The sequence below is a fragment of the Xyrauchen texanus genome, chromosome 23 (assembly GCF_025860055.1).
Source record: "Xyrauchen texanus isolate HMW12.3.18 chromosome 23, RBS_HiC_50CHRs, whole genome shotgun sequence".
Lineage (NCBI taxonomy): Eukaryota > Metazoa > Chordata > Actinopteri > Cypriniformes > Catostomidae > Xyrauchen > Xyrauchen texanus.
In genome coordinates this window covers 5,336,671-5,362,486 of record NC_068298.1, presented here as the reverse complement: position 1 = coordinate 5,362,486, position 25,816 = coordinate 5,336,671, and the positions used below count along the sequence as shown (strand labels likewise).

The 25,816-nt window shown below is 38.2% G+C and overlaps 1 protein-coding gene and 1 pseudogene across 1 annotated transcript in view; both read left to right on the top strand.

The window, feature by feature from the left end:
- The window catches only part of LOC127663404 (plastin-3-like), a 35,504-nt gene extending 14,626 nt beyond the window's left edge, over positions 1-20,878 (top strand). The window contains exons 9-16 of the mRNA XM_052154980.1: positions 5,579-5,674; positions 11,115-11,310; positions 12,406-12,481; positions 14,338-14,455; positions 17,226-17,359; positions 17,476-17,599; positions 17,761-17,885; positions 19,906-20,878. Coding sequence (XP_052010940.1) covers positions 5,579-5,674; positions 11,115-11,310; positions 12,406-12,481; positions 14,338-14,455; positions 17,226-17,359; positions 17,476-17,599; positions 17,761-17,885; positions 19,906-20,038 — 1,002 coding nt within the window. The 3' untranslated portion in view covers positions 20,039-20,878. The remainder of the gene's footprint in view (positions 1-5,578; positions 5,675-11,114; positions 11,311-12,405; positions 12,482-14,337; positions 14,456-17,225; positions 17,360-17,475; positions 17,600-17,760; positions 17,886-19,905) is intronic.
- Positions 20,879-22,544: 1,666 nt separating this feature from the next.
- Positions 22,545-23,881, top strand: LOC127663260 (cyclic nucleotide-gated olfactory channel-like; annotated as a pseudogene).
- The last annotated feature ends 1,935 nt before the right edge of the window (positions 23,882-25,816 follow it).

The window sequence follows — 25,816 nt, the reverse complement described above, 5'->3', positions numbered from 1 at the left end:
TAAATCGGAGTCGTTTATCATTTAGAATGCTGGTAAATCGGAGACGTTTATCATTTAGAATGCTGGTAAATCGGAGTCGTTTATCATTTAGAGTGTTGGTAAATCGGAGACGTTTATCATTTAGAATGTTGGTAAATCGGAGACGTTTATCATTTAGAGTGTTGGTAAATCGGAGACGTTTATCATTTAGAATGTTGGTAAATCGGAGACGTTTATCATTTAGAATGTTGGTAAATCGGAGTCGTTTATCATTTAGAGTGTTGGTAAATCGGAGACGTTTATCATTTAGAGTGTTGGTAAATCGGAGACGTTTATCATTTAGAATGTTGGTAAATCGGAGACGTTTATCATTTAGAATGTTGGTAAATCGGAGACGTTTATCATTTAGAGTGTTGGTAAATCGGAGACGTTTATCATTTAGAATGTTGGTAAATCGGAGACGTTTATCATTTAGAATGCTGGTAAATCGGAGTCGTTTATCATTTAGAATGTTAGTAAATCGGAGACGTTTATCATTTAGAATGTTGGTAAATCGGAGACGTTTATCATTTAGAATGTTGGTAAATCGGAGACGGTAAATCGGAGACGTTTATCATTTAGAATGCTGGTAAATCGGAGTCGTTTATCATTTAGAATGTTGGTAAATCGGAGTCGTTTATCATTTAGAATGTTGGTAAATCGGAGACGTTTATCATTTAGAATGTTGGTAAATCGGAGACGTTTATCATTTAGAATGTTGGTAAATCGGAGACGTTTATCATTTAGAATGTTGGTAAATCGGAGTCGTTTATCATTTAGAATGTTGGTAAATCGGAGACGTTTATGATTTTGAATGTTGGTAAATCGGAGACGTTTATCATTTAGAATGTTGGTAAATCGGAGACGTTTATCATTTAGAATGTTGGTAAATCGGAGACGTTTATCATTTAGAATGCTGGTGAATCGGAGACGTTTATCATTTAGAGTGTTGGTAAATCTGAGTCGTTTATCATTTAGAATGTTGGTAAATCGGAGACGTTTATCATTTAGAATGTTGGTAAATCGGAGACGTTTATGATTTTGAATGTTGGTAAATCGGAGACGTTTATCATTTAGAATGTTGGTAAATCGGAGACGTTTATGATTTTGAATGTTGGTAAATCGGAGACGTTTATCATTTAGAATGTTGGTAAATCGGAGACGTTTATCATTTAGAATGTTGGTAAATCGGAGACGTTTATGATTTTGAATGTTGGTAAATCGGAGACGTTTATCATTTAGAATGTTGGTAAATCGGAGACGTTTATGATTTTGAATGCTGGTAAATCGGAGTCGTTTATCATTTAGAATGTTGGTAAATCGGAGACGTTTATCATTTAGAATGTTGGTAAATCGGAGACGTTTATCATTTAGAATGTTGGTAAATCGGAGACGTTTATCATTTAGAATGTTGGTAAATCGGAGACGCTTATCATTTTGAATGTTGGTAAATCGGAGACGTTTATCATTTAGAATGTTGGTAAATCGGAGACGTTTATGATTTTGAATGTTGGTAAATCGGAGACGTTTATCATTTAGAATGTTGGTAAATCGGAGACGTTTATCATTTAGAATGTTGGTAAATCGGAGACGTTTATCATTTAGAATGTTGGTAAATCGGAGACGTTTATGATTTTGAATGCTGGTAAATCGGAGTCGTTTATCATTTAGAATGTTGGTAAATCGGAGACGTTTATCATTTTGAATGTTGGTAAATCGGAGACGTTTATCATTTAGAATGTTGGTAAATCGGAGACGTTTATCATTTTGAATGTTGGTAAATCGGAGACGTTTATCATTTTGAATGTTGGTAAATCGGAGACGTTTATCATTTTGAATGTTGGTAAATCGGAGACGTTTATGATTTTGAATGTTGGTAAATCGGAGACGTTTATCATTTTGAATGTTGGTAAATCGGAGACGTTTATGATTTTGAGTGTTTGTAAATCGGAGTCATTTATGATTTTGAGTGTTTGTAAATCGGAGACGTTTATGATTTTGAATGTTGGTAAATCGGAGACGTTTATGATTTTGAATGTTGGTAAATCGGAGACGTTTATGATTTTGAGTGTTTGTAAATCGGAGTCATTTATGATTTTGAGTGTTTGTAAATCGGAGACGTTTATGATTTTGAGTGTTTGTAAGGCTTTTTATGTTGTTTAAAAATGTTAATAAGAATGTGGTGCTTTCCAGATGAAATGTTCTTAAACAGACATCTCTGTGACGTACGTCTGCTATCTGGGAAGAAGATTTGTTTGAAGATTGTTCGTTAAAGTTATTAATTTCAGACCTACGTTCAGACCTACCACAATCTTGCATTTAAAACAGCACAAAATACAGAACAGATTGCACGTCTCACCACATGCTTTTAAAAGACCTTAGAATGTTTGAAACATTGGGGTTTGTTTGGACAGTGTGACTTCGTTTCCATATTAATGTTCCTAACGTTTCTTCATCGTGCAGTCGCTGCATATGTAGAGCAGAGCAAATCTGTCGCTTATGACGTCAGGAAGCTGCCTATATAGGAAGTAGGCAGCTCAACAGAATTTGGAACAGAGCTATGATGTTTTGAAAGGAATTCTGCAGTGCCATGGCTTGGCAGTGCCATGGCTTGGCTTGACTAATCAAGGTAGAATGATCTATAGGCCCTTACTACTGGCTTAATCCATCTGCTGTACAGCTTTCAGAGCCCATATTTGATCTCTTTCCATTTCAGACTCTCTCTATCAACCCATCCACCCCTCCTCTGGAACTATAAACACAGTCCAGGCCAAACATTATTCAATGTTGCTGACACAGTACAGAAACCTGCTGTTCTTACTGGAATAATGTGTGCAAATCAATGCAACAGAGGTTGTGCAGTCATCGTTGATAGCTGTTTTTGCTGATGCATGTATACTCGTCCCACATTATTTGTGCTACGGACATGAACCGAATCAAAAATAACAGCTGTAATTTATGTTCCATAAAGGCAGAAGACCAGATTCAAAGGGCAGTTACTTTGACTTTCAAATGCTTTGGGCATACCTGAAAATCATTGCTGTACAACATGTGACAGATCATTTGGTATGAAGGCTACAGTGTGACATGGTCTGTTACGTGATGTCACGCTCTTCTCGTGACTTCTTTATAACATATAATTCCTTCTCATAAAACCAGTGATACAGATGCTGTAAAACACAGTAAATTTGAGCTCTTCTGTTGTTTTGAATGAATTATTTAAACATCTGTAACTGTGCTGCAGTTAAGAGACTTTTCAAACTCTATTATTGTATTTTTCCAAATGTACTGCCATATCAGTTACTGTATGCTGCCTGAAATGATGGTTCCCATTTTGTTGTTATTGATGTCTGAAATCCCACTGTCATTTCCACTGTCATTTCCACTGTCATTTCCAGTTCATGCATGGTTGTTTGTTTCTTGTTTTTTTTTTTTATGTATCTCCATATTGTGTCAAGCTTAAATTCTTAAAATTGTATGTAAATATCTTATGCTGCCTTTATGTCCTCCTGAAGAGTTCCACGAGTTTTACAGTCGTCATTACGACGTTTTTTTATTCCCGACCTACTCTGGAAGCTTATTTTGGGATAGTACAACAAAATAAATCACAATGGATGCACAGTAGTCTAATTAATGCAATGATGTGAAATGTAGTTGGGTTGCACGCTAGAAAAAGATCACACTGAAATGTTTTGAATATCTTTGAGTAAATGTTTTAAGGATGTTTAGATATTTTACTGGAATTTAAACAAGACAAAGCAAAATTGCAGAATATATTAAAGGGATAGTTCACCCAAAAATCATCATTTGTGCCCTTGTGCCATCCCAGGTGTGTATGACTTTCTTTCATCTGCTGAACTCAAATGAAGATTTTTAAAAGAATATTTCTGCTCTTTTGGTCCATATAATGCAAGTGAATGGGTGCCAAAATTTCAAAGCTCCAAAAATCACATAAGCCAGCATAATGACGGTTTTACAAGGAACGTGGTCACCATGCTTTCCCTGTTCATTTTCAATGAGAGAGAAGCAGGATGCGGCAGTCAAAGCGGCGCCGCTTTCCAAGCTCGTTCACGAGAAACCTGCTGCTTTGTTGTGCACGACTGCTTGCGACGCACACCCCCAAGATACAAATATTTTATCTTTCCACCAATATTTACAGTTACATTGTTTAGCCTTGATATTATAATTTTACATTAATATAAATAATAGCTTCTTACAATTATTATAGTTCTAAAACATTTTATACAAAATAAGCGGCATTTTATTTAAGTGCAATCACTTACATGAAAACTAATACAGTATTTACAGTAATCACCTCATAGACGCATTATATGAGCTGAAGCAGTTTGTGGTGTTATTGCACTTCTACTGGCGCATTTCGCACCGCTTCTCATGTGAATGGAAAACGACTGTACAAATGATAAGCGGCAAGATTGCAAGCAAAGCCTGCCGAGAACCATGTCCCATGTAAAACTGCCTTAAAAGTAATCCATACGACTCCAGTAGTTTAATCCATGACTTCAGAAGTAATATGATACTTCTTTTTACTATAAATTCTCTTTCCTACTCAGTTAGTCTCCACTTTAACTTTCACATTCTTCTTCTTCTTGTGTTTTTGGTGATTCACATCCTTCATGCATATCGCCCCCTACTGGGCAGGGAAGAGAATTCCTTGCAAAAAAAGGTCTTACATTTTTATCTGTTTCTCACCCAAACCTATCATATCACTTCTGAAGACATGGATTAAAACACTGGAGTCTTATCGAGTACTTTTATGATGCCTTTATGTGTTTTTTAGAGTGTCAAGAATGTTGCACCCATTCACTTGCATTATATCGACATACAGAGCTGAAGTATTTTTCTGCAGAAGAAAGTAAGTACTACACATCTGGGATGTCATGAAGGTGAGTAAATGATTTGGCTTTTCAAGTGAGTGAATCTTGTTTTAAGAATGTTTGGATATTTTTACTGGAAAACAAGTCCATGAGATTGATTAAGAAAATGAGTCTATGCAGTGAGTGCACAAACCTGATGGCACAAACCGGCTAAATGAGTAACATTTTCTGGCAAGCTTTATTATTCTTCTTCATCAAAGATACACAAAATGTGTACAAACTAATCTGTACAGTCAGCCTTTATAATTACAACTTAATACCAATATACAATTTATCTTCTGCCTTGACTTTTTAATTGACGTAGTGTTGTTCATGTGTGCTCATCTTGTAAATACAATCATGCCAATATGGCTTGAAGGCAGCATCACTCTCCATGTATATGATCGGAGTGGTGGTGGCGTAGTGGACTAAAGCACATAACTGGTAATCAGAAGGTTGCTGGTTTGATCCCCACAGCCACCACCATTGTGTCCTTGAGCAAGACACTTAATTAAACACTTAATAAAAAAGCAAGACACCAAGTTGCTCCGGGGGGATTGTCCCTGTAATAAGTGCACTGTAAGTCACTTTGGATAAAAGCGTCTCCCAAATGCGTAAATGTATATTAGATGTTAGGATTTAGAAAAAAATATACTAAATCTGTTCTCTCTATCTTGAATCTGAAGGACTCCAGGGCTTATTTCTACCTGCTCAACCAGATCGCACCTAAAGGCCAGAAGGAGGGAGAAGATCATATTGACATCGACATGTCGGGATTCGGTGTAAGTTGAAGTTATATTGTTTACATCTTTCATTCTACATTGCTCAATAATACACCAATACAAAAAGGGAGGCCAGCAAACATAATGGTGTTAGATGAGGCTGCTATAAATTCTTATAATGCATCCAGCAGTATCCTGCTCTCAGTGGAGTAGGGTGGATTATTTCAGAATATCAAAGCTTTATTCACTTCAGCAGCTATTTGTAAATCAGGACTGAGCTGGACAATCTCAGAAGACACACTACAGGAACTTCCTGGAAGTTTCTGACTGGGAGCTTCCTGCTTTGCGGAGAGCAGTTGTCAAAAACCAAAAGTTCAAACACAAATGTTTCTTTGAGGTCTAAACTTGGCATGGGGGGGGGGGGGGTAAAACGTTATCCGAGCACAAGAAAGATGTCATTGTAACCAGATCTTTGATTCAGGGAATGAGGAAGAGGGAGATAGCGTTTCCAACACAGGGTAGATCGTTTATTTAAACAAAATGTCCACTTAACAGTGGTAAAGAAAACCAATAAGGATATCACTTATCCAAAAAGAGGAAACAAAATCAGGGCAGCTTTATGTCTAACGGCAACAGCCAACACACAAACAGCTTGCTAGCTGGCTCTCTCCCCCTCTGTCGCTGTCTCCTCTCCTTATAAGCCCCATCACTCCTCACTGAAACACAAAACAGGTGTTACGCACAGGTGGAATTCATTCACCATTAATCTCCGCCAGCCTCACTCTCCACAGGATGGCGCTCGGCCACGCCCCCGCCTCCACATACCCCACTGCCCGACTCAGGCCGGGGACCCGTCCAACCTGCCACCTGGACCATCTAGAATTTAAGGGGCTGATGCGGCAGATACCAACGAGTGATCCGTGCGTTTGTATCCTCAATCGGTGGAGCCATTGGTGTGGGGCGTGGTCCGAACAGAGGGTGAAGGCTCTCCCAAGCAGGTGGTATGGTGGGTGAGGAATGCCCACTTAATGGCCAGACACTCCTTTTCTAATATGCTGTACCTACACTCTCTTACCGAGAGCTTTTGGCTAATGTACCCCATGGGGCGCTCCTCCCCCCACCACCTGGTACAACACAGCCCCCAACCCCCTGTCTGATGCGTCCGTCTGTAATACAAAAGGGATAGAGAAGTCAGGGGAATGCAAAAGTGGTCCGCAACAAAGTGCAGCCTTTACTTGCAGAAAAACCTGTTTGCATGGCTCCGTCCACTAGACCGGGTCTGGCGCTCCATTTTTAGTGAGATCAGTCAGGGGGATGGTGACATCAATCAATAGCCAGCCAATCCCAGGAACTGCCTCACACACTTTTTGGCCTTGGGCCTCAGACAAGCCACAATGGCTGCTGTCTTATTAGGTTAATCAGGTTAGCCACAGGCAGTTGGGCTTCCCTTGACAAGAGCGGCAGCAGGCAGACCATCCACTGTGACTGGGGCCAGCCCGACCCCGCTGTGGCTCGCTCAAACAACTCAATGAACGCTTCGGGATTGTCCTGGGGGCCCATCTTGGCCAGGGTGATCTGAGGTGGAGGTCCCGTGGCCCGTGTCCTTGCTGGAGAACCCCCATGCGGCAACAAGCTCTGGAACACCTGCTGGTCCACCGCCTAGGCTTGCAGGAGCACATTGAAATGTTGCTCCTGTTCAGAACATAGCTTGAGGAGGGCCTGGTGTTGACTTTGATGGATACCAGCGAGGGTTTTGATGATGTCAGCCAACGGCAAAGACTCCATGATGACGTATCTCCCCTCAATCCTGGGTTTTGGCACCAGTGTAACAAGATCTTTGATTCAGGGAATGAGAAAGCAGGAGACGCCAATTCCAACAGCGGTAGATTATTTATTTAAACAAAATGTCTGCTTAAATGTCTGGATATCACCTTATAAGCCCTGTCACTCCTCACTGGAACACAAAACAGGTGTTATGCAAAGGTGTAAATCTTTCACCACTCATCTCCACCGGCCTCACTCTCTACAGTATGGCGCTCGGCCAAATCCCCGCCTCCTCAGTAATATTCAGGTTTCAATACTACTTGAGGTCGAAAATAGTCCCTCAGTTTGTAAAAACAGTCAAAAGTCTTGTTTACAGTAATGCAATTATAATACAAGTCTATGGGTCAAGGCATTGCACCAAAATAAATGTTAAAACACACCTTGTCTGTGCAAAGTTAAGTCCAAGCTTTCACCTCTTGTAAGAACCATGTAAAGGCGCTAATCACTGTAATCGACAGCATATCACAGATAAGAGTTCTGTTGAACCCGATAGATTCCGTAAAGGAATTCCAAAAATTCCAAACCCATATGACTGACTTTCTTCCATGTTAGATGTTAGAGAGAATGACATTCTCGGTCTCCATTCACTTTCATTGCTTGTACGGGTTTGGAAAAACATCAGGGTGAAAAAGGTATGACAGAATTTTCATTTTTGGCAGAACTATCCCTTTAAACGATTGCTTATAATGCAGGTTACACTGACAAAAGCAACTACAGATTCTCAGGCAACATGTTTATGCTCAAAATAACTTTTATAATAGTGACCTCCAGTAGGCACAACTGGAAAACGAGCTTAAAAAAACACATTTACCCATCTGTAGCCCTGTTACAGTAACAACACAACACCCACTGCAGATGCCAGATTAAACCCCCAATATACCATGATTCAAATAATTCACTGCTCGAGGACAATAATAAAAATTGCATGTCCCAGCAGCCTCCAAACACACTAAGGCCTGATGTTTGAATGCTCTGTGAGTCAGGGCAGACTGTGCCATGTGAGTGTATTTAACCTCACATGCTGCTCAGGGAAGTTGTTATTGACTCTGTGCTGAATGAGATGGCTGTGGTCAGGCTGACAGCTGAACATGACCCAGACTTAAAGGAATGTTCCGGGTTCAACAAAAGTTAAGGTCAATCCACAGCATTTGTGAAATTATGGCATAATGTTGATTAGCACAAAAAGTACAAAAAATAAATATGAAACACAATGTTTACGCCTTGAAGCAATACTTTTGAAACTGTGTTAACGTTTATAGAACGGCCCCATTCACTTCATTTGTTAGTGCATCACTGTAACAGTGATTTTCTCTTTTCTAAAAATAAATGAGAGACCAGAGTCAGACATTAAAGGGGCCTTGGGGCACTGCAAGTGACAAAAATGCTCCCAAAATCAGGGGCAAAAATTGCCCCGGAAGGAATTGTTTTTTGTTATGATGCATTTCTTAATATTTTATTCTAAGCGTAATACATATTATCAAAATATTGAGTTGTTGCTGATTTAAATGTATAGTTAACAGCCTTACTGAATGAATTAGAAATGCATTTTAATATATTGATTACATGAAAGTATTTTGCACAAAAAGGGGACGCACTGTGTTTTTTAAACGGCCAAGTAAGGGTAAAAAAAACGCCCGTTAAAAATAGATCCCGGGGGCAAAAATTGCCCTAGAATTACAGAAGTTAATTTATGACCCTGCCAGAGTCAAGTCAAAAAAATTTTTGTGGTAATCAACATTATGCTACAAATGCTGTTGTTTTAGCTAAACTTGAATATTCGATTAGTGGCGGACCCGCTCTACCAACTGAGCCACAGCAAAAGATAGGTTTGCTGAAAGGTGAATAACATGCGTAAAGCCATACGATAATGGCGACGTTGCCATACAATAACTTTTTGAAAGATATCCCATGATAGTGTGAGCTGTCCGGCCAGGGTGAGCTGGCTTGTGCAATACCTATGCAAAGGAAACCATGCTTGAGATTATGGAAACTCTGGCGAGCAGGGTAGACATAGTTATGCATTATCTTTACAAAACTATGGATGTGCTTGAATTTAATCATTGTGTAGGGAAGGATGTGCTGGGAGAGAGCCACCAACCACCACCAGATAGGTATGAAAACTTATGACTGATTGGCAGGAGGAGGAATAGTTGGCCCAGGTGGAGTAGGAAGTGTGGACTGGGCAAGTCCATAAAGCATGAGAGTTGGAGCGGAATTCAAATGGGGTATTAAGGAGGGGCTTAATCCAGCTGGAGGTCTGAGAGGATATTCCAGGGAAGGCAAGTCTTAAAGGGATAGTTCACCCAAAAATTAAAATTTGGTCAAATCAGCATAAAACCACAAATGCAGTCAGTTGAGCTTAAATTGGATTGAACCCGGAATATTCCTTTTAAAGAATTTTTATGGCTTTAATTTTTTTTTATTATTATTTATTTATTTATTTTTCATAATTTAACCATAATTAGATTTAATGGTGAATCTAAGAATATTTAATCTGATTTCGAAATAATCAAGGCTTGTTTTTCACTAAATAAATGCAAAAGAAATATCAGTTAGTGTCATCACATGCAACCACATCTTGTTGAAAAGCCTTACAAAAAAAGAATTGGTGATTTTAGTTTGGAAATTTAGTTTCAGACACTGAAAGAAATATTTTGTGGTGAAGTGACTATTGCTGAAAAATTAAGCACTTTATACATTGAAAATATGAAGTAAATTCTACATTTGTATTAATTCAAACATGTCAAAATGAATGCTCTAGCTTAAAAGTAAATTGTATTTATGATTATGTATTATATTATACAAATTATTATATTATTTGTATATTATATAATATACAAATTATACAATGTGTCATCATGTAGCAATCCTAAAGTAGAAAACCTTGTGTTTATTCGCTAATTTGAGTACATTTCACTGGTAAACAAAATAAGTAAATTTTTACGTAACTTTTTGAAGCTGTTGTTTCTAGCATGCGCTGGGCTTGAACAAGTATTGAGCTTGCATGGTTTCACTGTTTGCAGAAATGATCTGTTAACTGTTACAACAATGTGTTTTGCTCTGCGTGCACAGCTCTGTATATGGTTTTATTCGCCAGTAATGCAAGGAGATGCTGTCTAATGGAACATATAGCATGCATTAAGCTTCCATATGTCTTGTGATACGTGGTTAAACGCTTAAATAAAGTCCAAAATGTGCAATGTTCTTATAAAATGTTTACTTGGTAAAAAATCCATGTCCATCAGCTTTTTAAGTTAGTTAATGAAATGTACTCACTTCATTCAATATTATGTCATGAACTAAAATTGGATTTTACATAATTTTATACCATTAAATACATGACCTGGTCAGCTGGTCTTTGCTGGTCTCCCAGCTTGTTAGGCTGGTTTTTGTTTTCCAGAAAGGTTTGATGTCACTTTAAGCACTGTTGTGTTGTACACCCCATGAACTTTGCAAATTTAGTACTTCTGTTTTGTTATCTCCTTTTAATGCTGTTTGATTTTGATCCGAGCTTTTTGTTTTCCCACTGACGCATGACGTAGTATTGGAGAATATTTGCATATGTGGCTTAAGCAAATTTGTTCCACAGAAGCAGAGAGAAGATTAACCAAGTTTGTCGGATACCATGTATAGTGATTTTCTGCAATCCCTGATGTGATTCGTTTGCATTCTGCAGGAGCAAGATGACCTGAAGCGAGCGGAGTGTATGCTGCTGCAGGCAGACAAACTCGGCTGCAGGCAGTTTGTCACATCCACTGACGTCGTGTCTGGCAACCCGAAACTCAACTTGGCATTTGTTGCCAATCTCTTCAACAAGTACCCAGCGCTGACCAAACCCGAGAATCAAGATATCAACTGGGGACTTCTGGAGGGTGGGTTTTATAATTGCTGTTCTTTCCTGTCACTTGGTTTGTACCATTTTAGCATTTACTAAATACATGTGTTACGTAATGATTCAGGAGAGTGGGCGACGTTGCCAGAGTTTTTTATTTTTAATTTTTTTGGGGGGAAATGGCACATCAGCCAGACATTCAAAGTGAATGGCTGTTGGGTAATGTCCTGAGGTTGCAACAGTTTACACCCTAATGGTATAAAACGGCGCCCTCTTGTGGTAGACATTGGCATTTCAAGTCAGGTCAAATCAATGCACTTCTTAATGTAAAAATTATAATTTTTATATCAATAACATTGTTACTTGTAAAAATATCCATTCTTGATATCAGCAATTGAATTACAAGTTAAAATTAAATTTGTATATCCCTAATTTCATTGTTATTTGTACAAACTAGTAAAAATGACCATTTTTATATCAGTAATTATATTGTTACTAGTACACATATCCATTCCCGACATCAACAATAGAATTACAACTAGTAAAAATTATTATTTTTATATTTAAATGTTAGATTTGTCATTTCAGATATCTGTAAATGGATTTCAGATATAAATAAATTTAAAGAGTAAGATAGCTTAAAAGGATTTCTTAATTGTTGCGATCACATTACAGATATCTGACATAAACATTGCCGCTAATGAAAAACAAATTTCAGATATAAAAAATGTTTTTTATTAAAAACAATGTAATTTTATATCAACAATTATTTTTGCTAGTAAACAGTACGAAGATTATATGTATTTGTAATTTCAATTATTAAGACATTAATTATAGATATCTGTAATTGCATTTTGAATAGGAGTGAATGACAGGTCATTGTGAAATTCCACTAGTGAAAATGCAGTTAAAGATATCAATAATTGTGTTTTTTTACTAGTTGAATTTTAAATCAAGAATGTGTATTAATCCTATTTCTGCCTAGTAGATGAAAAAATGTGTGAGAAAGTCAAATAGACTTGTATTTAAGGAGGAATCCAAGCCTCTTCATTCCTTCTTGAGACCAGCATGGTGGTGAACTTTTGGGCAATTAAAAAATTCACTTTTTTAAATTGCTTTTATTTGATCACTGCAGGAGAAACCAGAGAAGAGAGAACATTCAGGAACTGGATGAATTCTTTGGGTGTCAGCCATGTCAATCACTTATATAAGTAAATCGCACACACACACACACACACACGATTACCTTTCTGGTCGTTGGGTTTCGTAAATCCCAAAAAACTTAATGGTAAAGGTAACGTTTTTGGTATTTTGGAACTTTTTACTGCAAGCAGATACAGTTGGTCAGAAGTTTACATACACCTTAACCAAATACATTTAAACTCAGTTTTTCACAATTCCTGAGATTTAATCGTAGAAAACTTTCCCTGTCTTAGGTCAGTTTGGATCATTACTTTATTTTAATGTCAGAATAATAGTAGAGAGAATGATTTATTTCAGCTTTTATTTATTTCATCACATTCCCAGTGGGTCAGAAGTTTTGTATTTGGTAGCATTGCCTTTAAATTGGAGTGGTGGTGTAGTGGGCTAAAGCACATAACTGTTAATCAGAAGGTCGCTGGTTCGATCCCCACAGCCACCACCATTGTGTCCTTGAGTAAGGCACTTAACTCCAGGTTGCTCCGGGGAGATTGTCCCTGTAATAGGTGCACTGTAAGTCACTTTGGATAAAAGTGTCTGCCAAATGCATAAATGTAAATATATATTGCTTAACTTGGGTCAAACATTTTGGGTAGCGTTCCACAAGCTTCTCACAATACATTGCTGGTGTTTTGTCCCATTCCTCCAGACAGAACTGGTGCAACTGAGTCAGGTTTGTAAGCCTCCTTGCTCGCACACGCTTTTTCAGTTCTGCCCACAATTGGATTGAGGTCAGGGCTTTGAGATGGCCACTCCAATACTTTGACTTTGTTGGATGTACTGTATGCTTGTGGGTCATTGTCCATTTGGAAGACCCATTTGCGGCCGAGCTTTAACTTCCTGGCTGATGTCTTGAGATGTTGCTTCAATATATCCACATCATTTTTCTTCCTCATGATGCCATCTATGTTGTGAAGTGCACCAGTCCCTTCTGCAGCAAAGCACAAGCACAACATGATGCTGCCACCCCCATGCTTCACGGTTGGGATGGTGTTCTTCACCTTGCAAGCCTCATCCTATTTCCTCCAAACATAATGAACAGTTACATTTTTGTTTCATTAGATCAGAGGTTTTTCTCCAAAAAGTAAGATCTTTGTCCCCATGTACACTTGCAAACTGTAGTCTGGCTTATTTATGGAGGTTTTGGAGCAGTGGATTCTTCCTTGCTAAACAGCCTTTCAGGTTATGTCGATATAGGACTAGTTTAACTGTGGATATAGATACTCGTCTACCTGTTTCCTTCAGCATCTTCACAAGGTCCTTTGCTGTTGTTCTGGGATTGATTTGCACTTTTCTCACCAACTAAGTTCATCTCTAGGAGACAGACTGCGTCTCCTTCCTGAGGGGTATGATGGCTGCATGGTCCCATGGTGTTTATACGTGCGTACCATTGTTTGCACAGATGAACGTACCTTAAGGCATTTGGAAATTGCTCACAAGGATGAACCAGACTTGTGGAGGTCCACAATGTTTTTTTCGGAGGTCTTGGCTGATTTCTTTTGATTTTCCCATGATGTCGAGCAAAAAGGCACTGATTTTGAAGGTATGCCTTAAAATACATCCACAGGAACACCTCCAATTGACTCCAATTAGCCTAAAGGTCTGACCCACTGGAATTGTGATATAGTAATTAAAAGTGAAACAATCTGACTGTGAACAATTGTTGGAAAAATTACTCATGTCATGCACAAAGTAGATGTTCTATAACGACTTGCCAAAACTAGAGTTTGCTAAAATAAATCTGTGGAGTGGTAAAAAATTGTAATGATTTCAACCTAAGTGTATGTAAACTTCTGACTTCAACTGTATCTATGTGTTATCTAATGTTATTATTGAGTGGGTAATTAATCTGTTATGGTCTTTTCAGTGATCTTCAAGATGCTCTGGTCATCCTGCAGCTGTATGAGAAGATCAAGGTTCCCGTTGACTGGAACAACAAAGTCAACAAGCCTCCATATCCAAAACTAGGGGCCAACATGAAAAAGGTATTGCCTTATGACATTACTATTACATGTCTTTTGTAGATTTGTACATGCTTTATGCTGGAGATTTCTATCAATTTAATTAGAACATTTATCATTTTGAACCAACACAAAATGTAGTATAAAAGCAACATGATAGTGGACTTCAGTAAAGTTTGGGTGTCCTACGTATGAGATATCTCTGTCTTAAAGGGATGGTTCACCCAAAAATGTAAATTATGTCATCATTTACTCACCCTTGTGTCATTCCAAACCTGTATGACTGACTTTCTTCTTTCAAATACAGTAGATATTCTAATGAATATTATGGTCAAAGGCACCCAAAAGTATGATAAAAGTAGTCCATGTGACTAATGCATCATATTCAAACTGTTATGAAGGTGTGCAATAGGTTTTGTTGAGTAACAACCCAAAATTTAGGTAATTTTTCAGTAGAAATCTTGACGTCTGTTGCATGTTCATTACATCTATGAGAGAAGCTCACTCACAGTGACGTGCGTTCACGCGAGAACTTGTTGTTTTTAGCGCAAAACTACTTGTGTTGTCGTGAACATGCAAAACATTGTTAAATATGACAAAATGCTCTTTTTCTTGGAGGTGAATTATTCCGTTTTTTGACATGTTTATGAGTAAAGCTTGCTCACAGGGAAGCACGTTCACACAAGAAATTACGTTGTTTTTAGCAAAACAATGCTAGTTCTCCCATGAACATGCAAAACGCTGTAGATTAAACTATTCCTTTTATTGACATCCGATGCACATTTTATGAGAGAAGCTTGCTCACAGTTATTGCTGGGTGGATTACTTGTGAATTGTAATCCGGTACTGATTAAAAATTACATGAAAACAAAATTAAATTTTTGGGTCACCATGCATTTGAGTAGGATAATCATTTTAACATAAAAGTACAAAGAGGAAAATGTATTCCATACGTTATTGCTAACAAAAAGAGCTCCTTATGACATTTTTTATAAAGTTCATTAACCATTTCATGAATGAAATAAACATTAAATCTAATAGCATTGACAGTGCATGGCCAAAGGTTTATAATTCAAAACACTGAGACATCAAGTTAATTTTAAGTGCATAAAACAGTAGCAACATAAAGAACATTAATAACTGTAGAGCGGAGGAGTGCGGGACCAGACTGGAACAATGGCTTCCCGGCCTGAGGCAACGGCGGGAGAAATGTAGCCATCTCCGGGGAACAGAGGAGCCTGGCCGCCTGGAAGCGGAGGAATGGCCGCCGACCACGAGGGGAGAAGGGGTTCCTATCCGACCGCCTAGAGCGGTCAGGGCCGCTGCCAGGGACGGAGGAGTCCCCTACCAGCCACTGAAACGTGGCGGGGTCTGAGACCGCCAACCGCAAGTGGGGAGGGGCTCACTGCTGACCGCCTGGAGCGGGAGAACCGCTGCCAGGGGTGGGGAAGACTCCTTCTGCTCCCCGAGAAAGCGGCGGGGCATTCCGTCCGCCAGGGGCTGGAGGACTGCCTCATCTGTCCTCCGGAAGATGGCCGTTGGGGTGGATGGTAGCGGCGAGAACTCCACTACGGCTTATCCCTCCACCTTCCTGGGTTTTCAGCACCAGTGTAAAGGTGGTTAAAGGGAAAGGAGGAGGCGAGAACCGGCTTGACAATATAAATAATAGTTTTAATAATAAACTGAACGAAAAAAAACACAAACAAACACACAGAGTGGCTGCCTGTAATTCTCTCTCGGACCGTCGTCATCGGCCGCCTTCATCCCTCGCTCGCCCCTATCAGGCGTGCGTTGTTCCAGCCCGGTCCCGCCCTCCTCCACTCTACACTGGCCATAATATCAACAGCAACATTGCTAGGTCAACGCTTTCATCTGAAAACACATTTAACCCTTACTTTTTACTGATAGTCCATCACCTAATCCAAAAATGAGGTGCAAGATATCTTTTGAACAGCAAGAATATTCTAAAAGAGCAGAATATTTAAAACAGCTGAGCTCCACCGAGTCACACAAGGAACAATTGTGTCAACTTTTCTGTCAAGTTGCATGCATTGGACTCCACTGCTTCAGCAGCAACAGTAGCGCAATGAGCTTTGTTCCATATTGCTACACATCTTGCCGCTGAACTATTGTGTACCCTGCGGGCAGTACCCTTAGAGATGGCATCCACTAGATCCTTTGAAGGAATTAAGTTCAATGTGTGAGCTGCACACCACTGGTGTAATTTCATTCTTTTTAATTAAATTATCTCTATAGATCCAGTGGTTAAATGCTGAGGTAGACCACTCCATCTTTACCTGGCTGGGTAGTAGCGAGTAATAGTTCTATACGAAAACACTCAAAGACTTACCAAACGCTGATTTACAATTAAAAATGTAGAAGATTGAAAAAAAGAGAATGATTAGGATGATCAATAAATGATTAACAATTTACTGCCGCTGCCTTGTTATTATGTAATCACGTAATCTATAAAAAGTAACTACTATTTTAAAATGTGATTGAGTCCAGTTACATGTACTTTATTTTTGTAATCTGGTTATGTAATCTGGATTACATGTAATCTGTTACTACCCAGCACAGCTCACAGTGAAGCGCGTTCACACGGGAGCATTCGTTGTTTTAGCGCAGAACAATGCTAGTTCTCACATGAACTTGCAAAACCTTGTAGATTATGACCAAATTTTCATTTTTGAGTGAACTATTCCTTTACGGCAAGTTTGTAATGTTGATATCTGGGACAAAATATATTCTGTCATCTTTATAAGATCTTGTTTGTCTGTGTGTGCACTTTCAGCTGGAGAACTGTAACTACGCTGTGGAACTGGGGAAGACCAAAGCCAGTTTCTCACTGGTGGGCATCGGGGGGCAAGACTTAAATGATGGGAATCCCACCCTCACTCTCGCCCTGGTCTGGCAACTCATGAGGAGGTTAAGCACAAACTACATTTAGACATACCCTGTTGGCTAAAATAAAAGAGGTACACTCAACAAAAAGATTGCTTACGTTAACAGCCGTTCTCTTTTGCTGATGTGTTTTCCGCTAGATACACTCTGAATGTGCTGGAGGATCTGGGAGATGGCCAAAAAGTCAATGATGACACCATCGTCAACTGGGTTAATAAAACACTGTCAAATGCAGGAAAATCAACCAAAATATCAAGTTTCAAGGTGAACTTTTTTGTGACGTTTTTATCCTTAATTTATCCAACCATCATTCTACATTGCAGTAGCTCCATTCATTGTCTCGTGCTTAATACAACATCCAGTATTTAGTGTACTTGCATGTTTTGATTGAATATCAGAAGTAAGTGTAGTGGTCTGTGCTGTAGGACAAAGAGATCAGCTCAAGTCTGGCAGTATTGGACCTGATTGATGCCATCCAGCCCAATTCTGTCAACTATGACCTCGTCAAGAGCGGAAGCCTCAGTGATGAAGACAAACTGGACAATGCAAAGTAAGATTACTTAAGACGGTTCATTACTTAATGTGCAACAATGTTTGAAGTACTTGTTGAAGGAGAATGTAAATGGATACATTCTGGTTGATTCTGATAATGATATCTTAAAATCCCAAGATCGAGGGGCCTGGGTAGCTCAGCGGTAAAGACGCTGACTATCACCCCTGGAGTTCTCGAGTTTGAATCCCAGGGTGTGCTGAGTGACTCCAGCCAGGTCTCCTAAGCAACCAAATTGGCCCGGTTGCTAGGGAGGGTAGAGTCACATGGGGTAACCTCCTCATGCGCAGATTGACGGTCTCAGACCCGGAGGCAACTGAGGTTCGTCCTCCGCCACCCGGATTGAGGCGAGTCACTACACCACCACGAGGACTTAGAGCATATTAGGAAGTGGGCATTCCAAATTGGGGAGAAAAGGGGGAAAAAATTCTAAAAAATAAAAAACCCAGAGATCGATCTTTTACTTTATAGTTTACTTAAGCTTTGGTTGTGTTGATTATCATATCTGGATAATAAATAGCAATTGAACTGCATAATTTGGGCCATTTGTTAATTTGTAAAATTTATATTTTTACAATTTACCAAGTTAGGTGGTTCCCTGAATAATGAACAGCGTTAGTTGAGAGAGGATTTCAATCACATGTAAACAGAATCGGCATTTTAACTGAAATATACCAAAAATAGTTACAATCAAATCAAATCAAATCAAATCATATTGAAATTGGAATCAAATCGAGAGATTGTGAATCAGAATCAAATCAGAAAATCTGTATTATGCTATTATTTCTGCTGCTTTGAATAATTAAAAAAATACATTATTACTTGATTATTATATGGAATATTTATATTATGTATTAGGTATGAAATTCAGCATTTGTATTTTTAACTCTATTTTAATTTTGAAATGGAAGAAAATGGGGGTCGTTCTTCAGTTATTGTTGCAGTGAATACAAATAAATATATTTGATATCTGAAATAAATGTTAGAAATTAAGAATACATTTGAATACATTATTGTCAAACAGTGTTTAATGATTACTTTTAAGATTAGTCAAAAGAAAATATCAAATACAAATAAAGTTAAATAAAATAAAAACAACAAGTAAGCATGTCCTCAATCTTCCTTTTTTTTTAGTCCATTGACAATTTCTTTAATGTCTTTAGACTTTATGGTCAAAAACACATTATTATTATTATTATTATTATTATTATTATTATTATTATTAATCATAATTATAATAAATATTATTATAATTTATAAAATAGCCTTAACATTTTCCCAAAAGATTCAGTGTCTGTTATTACCCAAATACTAACATTTATTAATTTTTTTTATTGTATTTTTTGTTGTATTCACATTATTATTAACATGATTTTTATTATTATTATTAAAATAGACAGGAACCTTGAAAGAACTTCGTGGGTCTGACAACATAAATTTAGTAAAATCTGTCTTAACTTCATGTCATGTTTTTTTCTCACTCATTTTCAATTGTGTGTGTGTGTGTGTGTGTGTGTGTGTGTGTGTGTGTGTGTGTGTGTGTGTGTGTGTGTGTGTGTGAGCGTGTATTTATCACTTTGTGGGGACCAAATGTCCCCATAAGGATAGTAAAACCCGAAATCTTTGACCTTGTGGGGACATTTTGTCGGTCCCCATGAGAAAAATTATGTTTTTTGAAAATGTAAAAATGCAGAAAGTTTTCTGTGAGGGTTAGGTTTAGGGGTAGGGTTAGGTTTAGGGGATAGAATATAAAGTTTGTACAGTATAAAAACCATTATGTCTATGGAAAGTCCTCATAAAACATGGAAACACAACATGTGTGTGTGTGTGTGTGTGTGTGTGTGAAAATATAATTTTTGAATGACTTGAGATGATTGTTGTTATCACCTGTCATGATTTAAAACAATCATTCAGCTCTAAAATGTATGAAAGTATAAGAGTAAAACACTGCCATAAATTTAAAAAGAGAGTGAAAACAATGGATCAATCCAATATTTCATTGTGGGTCTCATATGTGCAGGTATGCTGTTTCCATGGCCAGGAAAATTGGCACTCGTCTGTACGCTCTACCCGATGATCTTGTGGAGGTGAAACCCAAGATGGTGATGACTGTGTTCGCGTGTCTAATGGGCAGAGGCATGAAGAGGGCGTAAAACTGGACCTTGCCAATCAAACGCTGATGTCTTACCCAAAAGCCATTTTGCTGGATGAAAGGTTTCTGGCTCAGTAAATTTATTACAACCACTTTTAAGTACAAACAAACAAACAAAGCAATGCCGACAGATGTTAAAGAATCATGTTTCAGGGTGATTAAATGATGTATGATTCCACACAGACAGCATCTCTACATGTCAAATTATGTCTTCAATCAAATGACTTCGATTCAAGCCATGTCAGACTCTGCTTTGAAATACTCTATTTGCATACATGATAAATTAAATTTGGGTTAGTTTTAAATGGACATCTCAATTTGACAGCTTTTGAACGTTTTGCATCACAACTGGCCTTATGAGATGCAGTATTGCCTCTATGCAGCTCACCATTGTGTTTTTGTTTTTTGTCATTGAATTGGACTGTTTATTTTCCTTGTTTTGTACATGTTATGAAATTAATAAATATGTATACATGATGGTAAAACGCTTTAACACATTCCATAGTACAAATCTCATTGTATGCATATGTATATATGTATAAGCAAAAAAGGCTTTTTACATACAAGAGAGCTCTGACAGAATGAACTCTGCATGATCTATATATTTATAACAATACAATTCTCAGAATATGTCTTTAAAAAAAGCTTTAAGCATTAACCAATTCATGCTGTACGTTCAGAATGAAGATTGAAAATAGAGATGCAACTGTTAGTGTTGGTTGATAACTGACCAGTTGCTTGGGAACGAAACTGGAAGTGGCATGTTACTGTTGACCGAAGCAGCTCACATCAAATGTCTGTAATTGAAAAACATCACAAATGAAGCAGAAAATAAAACTGTTCATAGTATTTCAGCTTCAACATGTGTGTGTTTATTTGGTAATTGTTGACTTAAAGTTGATGCATTTTTTAAAGCTAAAATGATTTCTAGTATCATAGCTTCATATGTATAGACACCTGCTGTATGAGTTAGTCCTTTTGACTTTTAAGTCATTTTTCAAGTCATTTTTATTTGTAGCACTTTTCACTACACACATCGTTTCAAAGCAGCTTTACAGAAAATCATGCATCAACAGAAAATTAAACCGATATCTATAAAGTCTTAAGAGTGATCATTGTGTAGTTTGATTTCAAGAGTGTAGTCCATCAAGTCAAGTCAATTTTATTTGTATAGCGGCTTTCACAACACACATCGATTAAACATCATTGTGTAATTTCGATAAAATACGATTTTTAATAGTGTTTAAAAATAATTAAATGATAATTGTATTAATAACCCCAGTGAGCAAGCTGTAGGCGACTGTGGCAAGGAACACAAAACTCCATAAGATGTAGATTAATGGAGAAAAATAACCTTGGGAGAAACCAGACTCACTGTGGGGGCCAGTTCCCCTCTGGCTAACATTATGAATGTAATGTAAATATTAATTATGTATAGGTAAAATCATGGTTTAAAATTATTAAACTAAGTGTTAAGGGTCAGTGATTAAACATCGATTGTGTTTGAACTGTAAGATTAATGACCAAAGTCTTTGAAGTCCATCTTGATTAATTGCAGAAGTTCACATAGATGCAATTGTCCTTGTTAATTGGCTGATGAAGGCTTTTGTTGGCAATATTTAGTCTATGCATTCCATGGATCTCTGGCGCAGGCAGAGATCAATGAGGTGCAGTTCAACCTCCAGGTAATTTCGGTGAGGTTTGGTGGGGTCAATCCTAAGTCCAAGGTTCAGGCAGTGGCATATGAAGTATCCAATGTCTTACAGTTGGAGTTGGCATCAGTTCATCCTCTGAAGTCCATCGTAAAAGTCTGAAGTGACGTCTGGCTGGCACCGGCTGCATTTAGTCATCATCACTCAGAGACACAAAGCAGGAACAGAGCTGGGTCTGGCCATCTCTGGTCACCTCGGGATATGAATCGTGAGGTTGAGGCATAGAAACAAATAGAATAATATTAGCGTAGATGTCATTCAATGAGTTATAGATCATGATGGATGTTTCTGTGGCGGCTGTGGCTCAGGTGGTAGAGCGGGTCGGCAGCTAATCGCAGGGTTGGCAGTCCGATGCCCGGCACACACGACTCCACATGCCGAAGTGTCCTTGGGCAAGACACTGAACCCCAAGATGCTCCCAATGGCAGGCTAGCACCTTGCATGGCAGCTCTGCCATCATTGGTGTGTGTGTGTTTGTGACTGGGTGATTTGGACACAATGTAAAGCGCTTTGCTAACCGCTAAGATATGCTATAAAAGTGCAGACCATTTACATTTACCATTTCTGGTTCCGGCAGACCTCACTAAAGCAGCCTAATTGTGACTTGATGGATAAATAGAGGAGTCTTTAGTCTAGACTTAAACTGAGTGAGTGTGTCTGCGTCCCGAATAGTGTTAGGGAGACTATTCCATAGTTTAGGAGCCAAAATAGGAAAATGATCTACCTCTTTTTGTGGATTTTTATATTCTTGGAGCTATTAAAAAGCCAGAATTTTGTGATCGTAATGAATATAGCATGTCAGAAGGTCACTGAAGTACTGTGGAGTTAGACCATTCAAAGCTTTGTATGTAGCTAACAGAATTTAACAGACTTTAAAGAGCTGAAATGGAATCTAAATTTCCTTTTCTCTGTCCTCTGCTATTCTAAACTCCTAAAACTTTCCTGCTGGAAAAAACAAACCTTTAAACCAGCCTAGGTTTGCTGGTCTCAGCTGGTTTAAGCTGGTCTTAATAGCTGAAGTGTGCCCAAAACCCCTCTAAAACCAGCTAACTGACCATCCTGGGAGACCAACTAAGACTTGCCAACCATATTATTTGGTGGTTTAATATATATATATATATATGTATGTACAGTATATACAGTATACCAAGAGGGCTTTCATACACCAAGGCTTATTGTTATTCCAGCAGATGCTTGTGTCTTTGAAGTGCACTGTTTGCACACATCGGCAAGTGTTTGATGCAGCAGCTATGGCCAACACTTGATTACATACACATGGACCGTTTACTGCTGTATTATGCACTCGTAACAGATAGGATGTTTAGTGTTGCGTCCTCCATGTTGGTCTCAGGTCTTTGAATTTTGAATAAATATTGTGTAAAAATACATTTCATTTGATCAATGAATTTCACAACTGCTAGATATCATCCACTGGATCTACTTTGCCATCTCCAAGTCTCTGGGTTTTGGAACGGACCAATGGGTCTTCTACCCAAACATCTCTGATCCTGAGTTTGGGACTCTCGCACGGGAATACGTCTACTGCCTTTATTGGTCCACTCACACATTAACGACCATTGGAGAAATGCCCGCTCCTGTGCGTGATGAGAAGTATCCTTTTGTCGTTTTTTATTTCATCGATGGCGTTCTCATTTTCACCACGATCGTTGGTAACGTAGGATGCATGATATCGAATATGAATGCCACAAGAGCAGAGTTCCAGTCTCACATCGATGCCATGATCAAATACTACATGCAGTTTCGAAAGATCTGCAAAGAGCTAGAAGCTTGGGTCATCAAATGGTTTTACTACTTGTGGACCAACAAGAAAGCCGTGGATGAGTGAGAAGTGGATGAGGTTCCTGAAGAACCTGCCCAACAAACTACGGGACAAGATCGCTATCAATGTGCACTTGGAAACATTGAAGAAAGTCCATAACTTCCAGGACAATGAGGCGGGTCTTTGGATGGAACTAGTTTTGAAGCTACGACCACAGGTTTTCAGCCATGGAGACTACATTTGCCAAAAAGGGAACACTGGAAAAGAGATGTACATCATTAAAGAGGGTCGTCTTGCCATCATGGCCGATGATGAGATCATGTTGATGACAAAACTTGATGAGGATGTCTAGTTTGGGCCCAAGAAAATGGAAAGTATGAAAAAGATGGGCCAAACCAGAGAACACAAACACAGTAAACTGAGTCTTGTTCTATGTTCAACCCTGTTACCCAATATTCAATTCTGTTATGTGGCATTCAACCATGTAGATTAATCGTTTGATCACAAAATGATGAAAATAAATCGCTCCTGTTTTTTTAATCACATTTGAGCTGGCTGACAGAGTTGAGAAATATGCAGCCATGGTCCACAAAAAAACAAAACCCCAAAAACACATGTACAAAATAATATATATATATATATATATATATATATATATATATATACAGTATATATATATATATATATACACACACACACATTATATATATTTGTGTAAGGAATAATTGATGATGACCCATTGAATTATTGGAAAATAATGCACATCCAATGTGGTCACGATGCGCAGCGGGCCATTACACCTCGGGTGTGCATTATTTTTCAGTAATTCAATGGGCCGGAGTCAATTATCCCGCTTATACTACGGTTACCACACCGTAAGACATCGTTCGGGGTTTAATCTCAAGACATTTTCTAAAATGCTTTTGTGAGTGGAACTACTTTCTTCCACCACGGATTCAACGTCTTGCTTTAATACAGTCCGAGCCTTCCTTGCTAGTTCGAAAACATCACTTTAGAACTAGCAACGGAGGATAACGAGGTTTGAGAGCTCAAGGGAGGGGGAGCGCATGGGTGTTTCCCACAGATATTTCAGACAAGAGACTGTTTTATTGATCAAGTGTATCTAGCTTTTCTGCATATTAATAACAAGGTTGTGTGTGTGGGGGCAGGTTTAAGTGGTTTACGAGGACTTTTTACTAAACTGGTAATTACAAGGATATTATGCTATAAATGTGGTTTATGGGGACATTTCTAGTATCCCCATAATACGCTTAAAAACATACTAATTGATGTTTTATTGAAAATGTAAAAATGCAAAAAAGTATTTTGTGAGGGTTAAGGTTAGGGGATTATGTCTATGGAGAGTCCTCATAATGATAACTGCACCAACAAGTGTGTGTGTGTGTGTGTGTGTGTGTGTGTGTGTGTGTGTGTGTGTGTGTGTGTGTGTGTGTGTGTGTGTGTGTGTGTGTGTGTGTGTGTGTGTGTGTGTGAGACGAGAAGCGAGGTCGCTTTTCAACCGAAATTGAAATAAATGTAGGATATTATAAACATTGGTCTTACCAATTCACTTTACCCATTGTCTTTGCTTATATGGTTATTTTGTTTTGGTAGCCTGTAGGGCTCTTTGAAATAACTGAAATAATTCGGCGTGATAGTAATTAATTCGAAGTGATACAGAACCGTAATGTGGTCAAGATCTGGAAATACTTCATAGCCGTGTGTTTAAGAAAAATAATTGCACACCTTAGAACATCCGTCAACCAATCAGAATCAAGCATTCAACAGATCCATAATTTCCGTCCGTCGTCAATTATTCCTCACATTATATAATTTACTGTATATTTACTGGCTAAAATTATGTTCTCTTAGATAAAATGTTGATAATTGACAGAAAGTTAAGTTTGATTTTCAAGAGGTAAAAGGCCTAAATGGCACCGCAGTCATTGAATCGCCCTTTATAAAATATGTTTCTTGTTGTATTAATTAATCACTGTCTGCTGTGTTTTGTTTTAAGGTGTTTTTAGGTTTGATTATTCTAATCATCACTTACTTGTTTTGAACATTTACTTCATCTAACTTACTAAACTATTTACTAACCTGTTGAAACTCTCATTGATGGGTGATGTCTCCTTTTGCTGCTCACATCTGTTTACAAAAACACCAGTTACTCATATACAATATATATATGTATATATATATAGTAAAGAGAAGGGTGCAGGCCTTATGGGAAGAATTGCAAAGAAAAAGCCACTTCTGAAACATAAAACAAAAATAAATGGTTAGA